Raw genomic sequence first — 11,893 nt, 5'->3', positions numbered from 1 at the left:
ATATTAGACTATGGGTGGTTTCCCTCTGATTTCCATTACCACTGCTATACTTGCTAATTATTATGAGCAGTTCATCCATGAGCTACAGAGTATGGTTCAATACACAGCATTTTGTATCACCAATTCAGCAAGAAGAGTGACAGGTGGACACTTTCTTAGTATCTGGTACAATGGAGGACAAATAGGAAAAGAATTGCATTTTAAGCCTGAAAGACTGAGTTTTATTTAATATGGTCCTCTGTCCAGAAGTAGTTTCATTGAAAGGTATGGCTTAAGAAACTAATGAGACCAGGTGTGGTGGCTCACGTCTGTAACCACAACACTTCAGTAGGCCAAGGCAGGTGGATCACCTGAAGTCAAGAGTTCAAGACCAGCCTGGCCAACATGGTAGAACCCCATCTCTATTGAAAATACAAAAATTAGCCAGGCATGGTGGCAGGTGCCTGTAATCCCAGATACTCAGGAGGCTGAGGCAGGAGAATCACTTGAACCCAGGAGGAGGAGGCTGCAGTGAGCCGAGATCACACCACTGCACTACAGCCTGGGCAACTCTGACTCAAAAAAAAAAAAAAAAAAAAAAAAAGAGGAGAGAGAGAGAGAGAGAAAACCGAATCTGTTTCCCCCTATACTTCTCTCCTCTTTTTTTTTTTTCCTTGTGAGAGGACCAAAGTTGCTGGAAAGTGGAAAGGTAAATGGATGGTTTTCTAATAATATTAGCCAAAAAGACACTGTTATTTTGTAGCAAACCCCTGAGACCACAGCAGTTACTTTATGACTTTGTGACTACTAACGGCTAGCACTTGAGACTAATGCGAAATTTGGCAGCAAATGCTTTCGACCTCTTACCATTTCCTAAAGATCTGGACTTCTTCTTACATTCTCACAGATCAGCAGAATCAATCAATATCTCTCTCTCTCTCTCTCTCTCTCTCTCTCTCTCTCTCTCCCCCCCCCCACCCCCTCTCCCTACCCCTCCACCCCCAGCCCACTTTTATTTTGGAATCCTAGACATAGCTAAGATCAAAAAGCATAGATTTCCAGCACACAATCATAGATTCAACACCAATCTATTGCCATTGAATGTTACAGATTTGGGGATCCATTTGGCATTGGGAAGTTGTTCTTTGAATTCATCTCATTTCATCTGTTATGAAGCATCTCATGCCTGCAGTCCATTGAATCTATGGTTGTTTCCTTGGCCTAAATTTTAATTTTACCTTTGTACGTATCTTATGATACAACTTCTCAACCAGCCAATCTGAATTTTTTCTCTGCTCTTTCAAAGACTGCTATCTACCCTATGAGATGACAATTCACAAAGAAAAGACCACGAATGCAGACACTCAGATACAAAAGAGATTCATCACAGCAATTTTAAAAATAACTGAATAAACACTAAAATTAATTTCAATACTTAATGATCAGGGCATGGTGACATAAATAATAATTCATTTAATCAATGAGAAATTACTCAGACCATGAAAATATCTGCAAAGGATGTTAATTATCATATAACACTGAGTGAGAAAAAGAGGAAACAAAACTGTATATAATTCCATTTTAGTGGAAAATGATATATACATGTAGAAAGAGGACCAGAAGGAAACAGTCCCTTTTGTTTGTAGTGGTTACTTAGACGATACCTCTTTCTGTTTATGTTTTTCTTCATTTTCTCAATTTTCTAAAATGAATACATATTTCTTTTACATTTGGAAATAAACTTGTTTCAAAGATCAAAAAGGCAAGTTGATACACTAGAATCCAGAAAACTACAGTAAGCCTTTTCCCTCTCCTAGGCTGGCTATTAGAAAGTTGCTTTCTCCTCTGTCTCATTTTAAAGAGGGTAGGTATTGCCACATTATTAAGCAATCAGCCAGTAGGGTTCATCCAAGAACAATAAACTGACCTCTCAAGAGAAAATTAGTGAAGCTCAGGAAATTAGAGCTGGAAGCCCCCACTGAGTGATCTAATGCATCCCTCAAGAATCAGCGCCATATACATTACACTTTCTGGTGCAGGCACTTTCTTTTCAATTTAATTTGAAAAGTTTCAAGTGATAGCAATTTCACTGCTACATCTTAGACCAGTCAACAAGCTATTAATCCATCTTCCCTGAGCAGAGCATAATAACTCCAATAAACTTCAGAGATATCCATTTAACTTTCTGGCCTGGACCTACCAGCTGAACAAACACTTCAGACCGAGTTCAAATTCTGGCACCTCCTCTTAGCTAGAAGACTTTACACAAGTCCCCTTACCCATCTGTTCCTAGGTTTCCTCATTTGGGAAAAAGAAAACCTCATCACCTCCCTCAGAAAATCTGCTGTAGGAATTAAATGAGATGAAACACACAGAGAATGCGCTTAGTGCGACAGTGATGCTCGGTCAATGTTTGGTGATTCTAGAGCGCTCGGCTCATGTTAAACAGTTGCTTTCCTGGCAGAAGAAACAGTCTACAATGAGTCAATGATCCCTTCTTTTGGCTTTCCCTAGATGACACTAGTGGGTTACAGTGAACAATATAGTTCAAAACTTTGAAAAGCAAAATTTCATTTGGTACCCAAACCTTGGGCTACTGGCACCAACGAAATTAACTAGCCTCATCAACACCTGTGAAAAGAAGGGGGAAAAATAAAAATAAAAATATTGTAAAAACAAATTAGGCTCAGATCACAAATATGATTCAGAGAGCACTTTTTCATTGTGAATAAGAGCCAGAATTGGAAGGCCAAGAGGATGGGAAAAAGAAGACATGGAATGAAGAGTCACATTTGAGAAGGAATCAATATTTTGATGAATAGTTCATGGAGAGGCTGAAGGAAAGAGAAGAAGAACGCTGCCAAGTGCCTAACTTGGATGACTAAATTCACAATTTGTTCATTCAATGAATTATCTGTTGAGCACCTACTAAGGGCCAGGCCCGGTCCTGGGTGTTTGGGATAACACAGCAAACAAAACGGAAAAAAAATCTCTGCCCTTGTGGAGCTTCCTTTCTAGTGGGAAAGACAGAAAATAAGAAAACTGTCCGGAGCCATGAGGCCCGGAATTAGCCGACCTCTGTTGCTTGATCTCCGCAAAGCGGAGACAGGACGGCACATTCCCGGGTTCTTTATTTACAAACCCTTCCCGCGCGAGCCTAAGTTTTTCCTGCGCGCGCCAAAACTGTTGCCGCGCGCGCCCAAAGCTTTTCCCGCGCGCGCCTAAGTTTTTCCCGGGCGCGCCTAAACTGTTCCCGCGCGCGCCAACCTTTCCCGCGCGCGCGTAAACATTTTCCCGCCCAGGAAGATATGCAGCCTAGGGCGCAGGCGCGATCCCGCGCCCGGGAAAAGTACAAACCCATGGCGCATGCGCGATTGTAATTTGAGAAGACCGGTCCCCCGTCACCGCCCTGGCCCAACCTCTTCCTCTGCCAGCCTATATAAGGCATGACCCCCGCATTCAATAAACGAGACTTGATCAGGCTACTTGTCTTGTCTCCATTTCTTGTGTTTTCTTGTCTCCTCCATTCCCACTCCCCCTTCCAGGGCCCGTTGGACTGTCCTGCGGGTCGGGACAGAAAACAAATAAATAAAAAAGACCATGTCTGACATAGAAAATAAACAAGGTAATGGGATGGAGAATAAGAGGATGGGTTCCACTTTAGATACAATGGTCACGGAAGGCCTCTGTCAGGCGGTAACATGTGAGTTAGTGGGTCCTGGAAGATGAGAAGGAACCAATAGTTAGCGAGGAGAGGAAGCATTCCAGGAGGAAGGAACAGTAGGTACAGAGAAGACTTTGGGGTGGGAAAAGGTTAGGTATGTTGGAGAAACGGGGGACAATGTCTATGTAACCAAAATGCAGTAAGAAAGGAGAGAATTCTGGGCATGGTGGTGCATACCTGTAATCCCAGTACTTTGGGAGGCTGAGGTGGGAGGATCGCTTGAGGCCAGGAGTTCGAGCCTGCAGTGAGCTATGATTGCACAACTGCACTCCAGCCTGGGCGACACAGCAAAACTCTGTTTCTAAAAAATAAACAGTAAATAAATAAATAAGCAAATAAGAAAGGTGATACTTGGCAGAAGAGATTGGAAAAGTGGGCAGGGTTCATTTACCAAGGACCAAGCCTTGAGAAGCAGGTTCTTGGGAAAGAAAATGAGTTCCTCTTTGACCACAGAGTTTGGGACACCTGAGAGGATCTCCAAGCTAAAGATCCAGGATTGCGTCCTAAGAATTAGAGACAGACTGGGATCTGAGAAATTGCTCAGTTGCATCAGAATCACCAGAGAGTATTCTAAAAATACAGTTTGCTCAAGCATTAAAAGTACAGATTTCTGGCCGGGGGCAGTGGCTCACGCCAGTAATCCCAGCACTTTAGGAGGCCGAGGCGGGCAGATCACAAGGTCAGGAGATCAAGACCATCCTGGCTAACATGGTGAAACCCCATCTCTACTAAAAATACAAAAAATTAGCTGGGCATGGTGGTGGGCACCTGTAGTCCCAGCTACTCAGGAGGCTGAGGCAGGAGAATGATGTGAACCCAGGAGAGAGTTTGCAGTGAGCTGAGATCGCACCACTGCGCTCCAGTCTGGGTGACAGAGCAAGACTCCATCTCAAAAAAAAAAGTACAGATTTCTGGCGTGCTACCTGGAAAATTCTAATCCAAGTTGGTCTTGATCAACACCTGAAAATCATTTTTTGCAATACATCCAGGTCATTTTGGTCAATTCATTCAAGAAACATTTCTTGCATTCCTATTGTGTACCAGGACAATTCTTAAGTGCTGGAAATATAGTTCTGAACAGGTTGGACAGGTCTAGAAAAAGAACAGACAGTGAACAAGTAAAGAAATAAATTACAATTGTGACACACACTACACACACACAAAAAAACAACAAGCTGGCAAGTATAAAATAAGGATGGAGACCTACGCTAGATAAATCTACAAGGAAGACCTCTCTTTGAGGAAGTGACTTGAGCTGTCACCTGAGGAGTAAGAAGGAGGAACCTCCCAGCACTTTAGGAGGCCAAGGCAGGTGGATCATGAGGTCAGGAGTTCAAGACCAGCCTGGCCAAGATGGTGAAACCTCTACTAAAAATACAAAAATTAGCTGGGCATGGTGGTAGACACCTGTAATCCCAGCTACTCGGGAGGCTGAGGCAGAGAATTCCTTGAACCCAGGAGGTGGAGGTTGCAGTGAGACAAGATCACACCACTGCACTCCAGCCTGGGCGACAGAGTGAGACTCCGTCTCAAAGTGGGAAAAAAAAAAAGGAGGAGGAGGAGGAGCCATGTGACAGGCAGGGAAAAGCAGTTGAGGAAGAGGAAACAGCCAATGCAAAGACTTGGTTGAGAATTCAGTAGATGAATCTAATCTTTTAGTTATTCCCATTTCACTAATCCATCAAAATGAAAAAGAAGGCATGGTGGACAATGTACTATTTCCTCTTTGTGTAGTCACCCAGCAAGCTATATACTAAGCACATCCCTTGTACCAGGAACTGTGCCAGATGCTGACACAAAGATGAGCCAGATGACCCCTTCTCTGGGGGAGTGTGCAGTCCAATGAGGGAGGCAGGTAACAAAATAAGCATGGCTCATGAGATAACTGAGAATCTCCCAGGCAATCAGCTTATGTTCTGAGAAAGCCAAGAAGATGATTAATAGTTTCGAGTATGATGATGTGAGCAATTGCTTTTGACAGTGCATGATCAAATTATTTTCATTTCTTTGTGGTCCTGCGGCTCAGAATGCCTGGATTTTTGGTGAAATATTTGCAAGGGATATCAGGTTTAGGATACAGTATAATGCACTATTATGTTTCAAAATATAAGGAGAAGTAGCATGCTAATAATAGCTAATACTTATTGAGCACATGGATTTACCTGGATAATGTACCATCTCATAGAAGAGTCACTACGACTTTATGAGGCAGGGACTATTATTATTTCCCCCTTTTCAGATGGAGAAATAGGGGCTTAGCAAAACGAAGAGGCTTTCCTGAAGTGACAACTTCCCAGTTCTGCCTGGATTCGAGCCTCAGTTCTGGTCCACACGGCCCTCTCATGAATAGCTTAGACACTGATACAATTGCTTTTCTCGCTCTAGTCCCCAAAGTGGTTACCTTGTTCTTCTCCCCAACCCACTCACTTATCCATCTAGGTTGCCTAGGCTAGCCTGATCTACCTGCATTTCTCCCCAGGGGTCCTGCAGGTGGAAAAATGGAAAGAATTCCTTGTTTCCACACTGGGGAAGGCACCTGGATGGGCATGGACAGGGCAGTGCCCACTGACTGACTATACTGGACTCCAGTCTCTTGAGCCCCAAGTAGAATGTGGAAAACTTTGAGGCCAAAGCTGGGCACCTGGTTCCCACCCCATCTGGGGCAGGGGGCTGGGGGGAGGAGAAATTCCTGAGGCTCAGTGTTCAAGGTCTGAGGCACAGGAGACAAATCAAATATCAAGGCACCAGACAGTTAAGGTAAAACGTAGAAGTCAAGAGGAAGTAGTGAGTCTGCTGCCAACTGGATAGGGTTGGTTCTATCCCATCTAAATGTATTAGAATTAAGTGGCTTTTAAAAATGAGCAGGTCATCTTCAGCCGGGTTGGCCAATTTGGAACTTAATGGGACTTTGCGTCCTCCTTCTCTGAGCCTCCTTTTATTCCAGACTTTTCAGTGTGAGTTTGTGCGTCCCTCCGACGGTCTCTGGGTGTGTCCTCCAAGGAGTGGGATGCCTTCGACTGCCTGTCCCGTTTCTCAGGCTGACGCTCTCTCTGTCCTCCCCGCCTCCCCTCACTCCTTTTCCCCCTCCCTTCCTCCTTGTGGGGAGGCTCTTGGCCCGGGTCCCTGAGCCCGGGCGGGTGCTGGCAGAGGACGCAGAAGGGGTGAGGTCACGTCTCCCTTGAGCCCCGAGCCGCTGGCTTTTCAGAGCCTCGACTCGAGCCGGCGGCCAGAGCCCCAGACCACACAGACCGTGCGCTCCTCCGCCCTCCCGGCACCGCCGGCCTCGCCCATGTCTCAGTACGCCCCCAGCCCGGACTTCAAGAGGGCTTTGGACAGCAGTCCCGAGGCCAACACTGAAGATGACAAGACCGAGGAGGACGTGCCCACGCCCAAGAACTACCTGTGGCTCACCATCGTCTCGTGTTTTTGCCCTGCGTACCCCATCAACATCGTGGCTTTGGTCTTTTCCATCATGGTGAGTGAATCAGGGCCAGAGGCAGCCGGGGAGGAGAGACCCGGGGGGCTTTGAGCCCCTGCAGGGGATTCCGCTCTCTGCGGCTCCCTTCGTCACGGCCCCGCCCGCGCTAGGAGTTCTTTGTCCTCGCACATTCTCCTCACCTTTCTCAGGCTCTCAGAGCTCTCCCCGCAATCATCAGCACCTCCCCTGCACTCCTCGTGGTGCTCGGAGCCCTGATGAAGCTTCCCCTAGGCTAGCTTTCCTCTTCTTTCCAGCTCCCAGGGTGCGTTTCCTCTCCAACCCGGGGAAGTTCTTTCGTGGACTTTGCTGACTCCTCTGACCTTCCTAGGCACTTGCCCGGGGCTTCTCAACCCTCTTTTCTAGAGCCCCAATGCGCGCCACCCTAGCGGGCGGCAGTTAGTGCATTCCCAGAGCGCGCAGGCTCTACGTTCCTTTCCCTGCGGCGCCGGGTGCTCCTGCGCTCCAGCGGCCAGGGCTGTCTCTGTCTCAGCCTGTGCTCCCTTCTCTCTTTGCTGCGCCCAACGGCACTGCTTCCGCCACTCTCCGGGGGGTCCCCAGACGATTCCTGATGCCCTCTCCTTGACCCCGTTTCTACTCTTTGGCACGGCACGCTCTGTACGGGCAACAGTTTCCTCTCGCTTCTTCCCACACCTAGCTTCCTCTCCTTGCCTCCCTCCGGCACCCGCTTTTTAACGCGTCCGAGGCTGCCTTACACCCGCTACCTCTTGAGGTCTTTCTTGGGCTCCCTGTGTGACCCCCTCACCAGCAAAGTGGGTGCGCCTCTCTTACTCTTTCTACCCAGTGCTTCGTAGTTCCTCCCCTGTTTGTTGCGCACTGGCCCTAACCTCGCCTCTCTTGGTGTCCCCCAGGGCTCCCAGGCGCCCCTCCACCGCTCTGTCCTGCGCCCGGAGCTCTCCCGGGAATGAACTGGGGGATTCCACGCAACATGCGCCTCCGCCCGCCCTCTCCGCGCAGGCCTCCCGAGCTGCCCTCCTCTCTAGGAGTGGCCGCTGGGGCCTCCTGTCCGCCCTTCCGCAGCTCAGCTCCCTAGCCCTCTTCAACCCTAGTAGGAACACCCGAGCGAACCCCACCGGGAAGGCGACGAGCGCCTGCTAGGTCCTCGCCTTATTGACTGCAGCAGCTGGCCCGGGGGTGGCGGCGGGGTGAGGTTCGGACCGGCACTGTCCCAGGACAACCCTTGCAGTTGCGCCCCCTCCCCCACCGGCCCACCTCGCCTGCAGCTGGGCCACTGAACTCCCCGGCCACAGACGCAGAGCCCTCATTCAGCGCGGTGAAAATTGCGAGCCACCCGTCCCCCGTCAAGTCCGCCCACACTTGCCCACGGGTGGTGGCACCACATTCGCTTCGTGGTCACCTGCAAGGCTCCATTTGCAGCCATAAATTGCCCTTTCCCACACCGGTTTGTGGACGGCGTCTGCACCGTCATGAAAGCGCGCAGCCGCTGAAGTTCAGTCAAGCCTGTATTCAAATCCCAAATCTCCCACTTTCTAGCTATGTGATCTCTGAAGTCACTGCATCTCTGAACCTCAGTCTCTTTGTAAAACCGGAATAATCACAGTCATGTTTCTTGGGGTTGTTGGGAGCATTCATGACATAATAATTGTTAAGTGCTTAGAACAGCGCCCAGCATGGTATTTTCACAAAATCTTTACTCAAATGTCACCTCATGAGGCCTTCTGCGCTTGCTCTTTAAAATCAGGACCCCCACCCACCCACCCGGCGCAAGCTCTGTTCTTTCCTCTCTGCTGCCTTTTGACCAAATTACTTCTCTCCATCTGATATAGCATTTTAATTATTTGTATGTTTACAGTCTGTCCCTCTCATTAGAATATAAGCTCTATGAGGTCAGGAATATTTGTCGGTTCCTGTATCTTCAGCATCTAGAAGAAAATCTGGCACGTGGTAGATGCTTAATAAGTATTATGACATGAACGCATGCATGAATGAATGGTGTGGATGAATCATTAACCTTTTTTTCCCATCCTGGAGGCCCGGAAGCCGTCGCATCCGGTTCCTTCAGACTAACCAGCCAATTTCCTCCCTTCCTTCCTATCCCCATATATCCGGTCTTGACTCTTTTTGCCGAGAGTCTGGAAACGATGCTGCAGCCAAATTCTCCAGGCAGCAGCAGACTGTCTGGCTGGCACTGGTGCCCACATTCTATCCTGGTTTATTAATGAAGCAGCCAATTCACCCCTTTCCTAGTGCCACTTAGAAAACTGCGTGCAAAGCCTTTTTCCCTCATTGGTCTGAAATGAGCTGGCACTCCAGCTGGTAATGACAGGTCAGATATTAATGATGCTGCTTGGTATGCCCTGGGAGAAGAGGTTTGCACATGCTTTGAATTGAAACTTCGTTTTCTAATCCCCTCTTCCCCATTCCCTCCCCCAAGCCTTTTTCAGTTTTATAGGAGACTATTCGTTGCCAGAACAGACCCTGGAGACAGTTTACTATGGACAAGTTTGTATCTTTTTTATTTATTTATTTATTTATTTATTTGAAACGGAGTCTCGCTCTGTCACCCAGGCTGGAGTGAGTGCAGTGGCACAATCTTGGCTCACTGCAACCTCCGCCTCCTGGGTTCAAGCGATCCTCCTACCCCAGCCACACCAACCAACTGGGATTACAGACACAGGCCACTACGCCCGACTAATTTTTGTATTTTTAGTAGAGATGGGGTTTCACCGTGTTGCCCAGGCTGATCTCAAACTCCTGACCTCAAGTGATCCTCCCGCCTCGGCCTCCCAGAGTGCTGGGATTACGTGGGTGAGCCACTGCGCCCGGCCAGGTTTTGTACCTTTTTAAACCCTTGGTTTCTTCATCTATGAAATGGGAATGTGAAAGCTGTTTTAAGATGAGCAAAACTGTTGTAAGGATGAAACAAAACAAAGCATTCTAGCTGTTAGCACTATGCTAGGTACATGCAATAATTGTCAGACAGATGTATGGATTTGGAACTTGGAGATATCATGTTACATAGGAAAACAAACAAATTCTAAACGGTGTGTCCTACACCCTTCCTGTTACACTTTCTCTAAGGTACTGGAAGTGTTTTCCCATTGATATAGTGCAGCTCTGGGCTTCATCAGTTTCATCACAAGGACTCCAAAGGACAAAGGACAAAGAGGAAGAGGAATGATATGCAGTAGGAAGGTGGGAGACCAATTCTGCCAGGAGTTTGCTTCCCCTAGGGTCTCTTGTGATGTTCAGTCCTGGCTATTTTCAACTCTCACTTCTCTGTAATTTATAATTTGTGGTGCTCTCAATGATTTGGGGTGTTACCCCTGGGGTCCTGGGGGTTAGAAGGTGGCACACTGCAGATGAACTCTAGTCCAACATGTCTTGTTGTATTGGGTGTTAACGGTCAAGCATCGTCAGGGACACAGAAGTGTTGCTTCCTCTATGTATTGAAAGTCTATTTGTTGAAAGCATACTTAACCTCAATTTGAGGGACGCATATCTCAAGAATTTCCCCCTAGACTGGGTTCCTGGTAGCTCATATTGCATCTTTGTGTTAATTTGAATATGGCACATTTTCTCCATGCAGACACAGCCCTCCACCAGGGCACATAGCTTGGTGAGGAGCACAAGCTGGCTTTCAGGCCTCATTCATCATGATCCCACCCATCCCTGGCTATCTGTTTATTCCCTGTAAAAGAACCCCATAATTTCCTAATGTGGCCCTCAACCCTGGAGAAAGAATATTTATTTGTTATTCAACACATACTTATTGAGCATCTATTATGTGCCAGGCTCTATTCCAGCTATTCCTTTATCTCTATCAAGTGGCAAATAAGATCAGAAAGGTCTCTGCCCTCCTGGATCTCAAAGAAGTAGGGCTCTAGGCAAGCTGCAAGAGTGTTGGCAAATTTAGGGTTAGTTCACTGTCTATTGGTTTTGTAGCTGGAATTTGCTATCTTACTCAGAAGACGAGTTTGTGCCAACCCTCAATTCTTGATGACATCATGATGAATCATTTGCAAAACTGAACCAATTGGTCACTCTAATCATGGATACAAAATAACCAATGACTTTTAACCGGGTGGCTTCTAAGCTTTTCATTAGCACTTCTCTCTCACACCTACCAACAGGTGTGTGGGGATTTGCCCATTCTTCATTGGGGGACAATTCATAGCATGGCAGGACAGTAGTACTTTGAGTCTTTCCACCAAATGCCAGTAGCACCCCCAAATCATTGAGACCACCATGATGCTCCCACATTTCTAAATGCCTTCATGGGGAATGGTGCAACCCCTAGTCGAGATTCCCAAGCACACCATTGCCTGAGATGTCTTACACACATCCCTGTCTAGAGAATCTGTCTAGAGACCAACCATTAAGGTTCAAATCCTTTTCTTTGATGTGCTTATGATTTTATGCAAGTGCCTCCATCTTTCTGAAGCTTGGTTTTTCCACCTTGTAAAATGGGGGTTGTGATAGTATTTACCCAAATGCAATTGTGGAGATTAGATAATAAAAGTTAAAAGTTTTCAGGTCACTGCTTAGAACACAGCTAGAATTCAATAAGTATTGATGTTGATGATGGTGATGATGATGGAAGATATGTCTATTCTAGAGATACAAGCCATTACCTTTTCCAGTTTTTCTGTTTTTATTGAGACTAGAAAATTTGATAAGAATAAAAACAATGACCAATAGTAGACATGTCACTGGAATAAAAATTTGTTGCA

The 11,893-nt window shown here is 46.8% G+C and overlaps 1 protein-coding gene across 1 annotated transcript in view; it reads left to right on the top strand.

The window, feature by feature from the left end:
• The first annotated feature begins 6,665 nt into the window (after positions 1–6,665).
• TMEM233 (transmembrane protein 233) overlaps positions 6,666–11,893 on the top strand; it is a 46,951-nt gene continuing 41,723 nt past the window's right edge. The window contains exon 1 of the mRNA XM_033220419.1: positions 6,666–7,178. Within this exon, the coding sequence (XP_033076310.1) occupies positions 6,993–7,178 (186 nt within the window). The 5' untranslated portion in view covers positions 6,666–6,992. The remainder of the gene's footprint in view (positions 7,179–11,893) is intronic.

This window comes from Trachypithecus francoisi, unplaced genomic scaffold, assembly GCF_009764315.1.
Source record: "Trachypithecus francoisi isolate TF-2019V2 unplaced genomic scaffold, Tfra_2.0 Lachesis_group11, whole genome shotgun sequence".
NCBI lineage: Eukaryota > Metazoa > Chordata > Mammalia > Primates > Cercopithecidae > Trachypithecus > Trachypithecus francoisi.
This window is presented reverse-complemented; position numbering and strand designations above follow the sequence as displayed.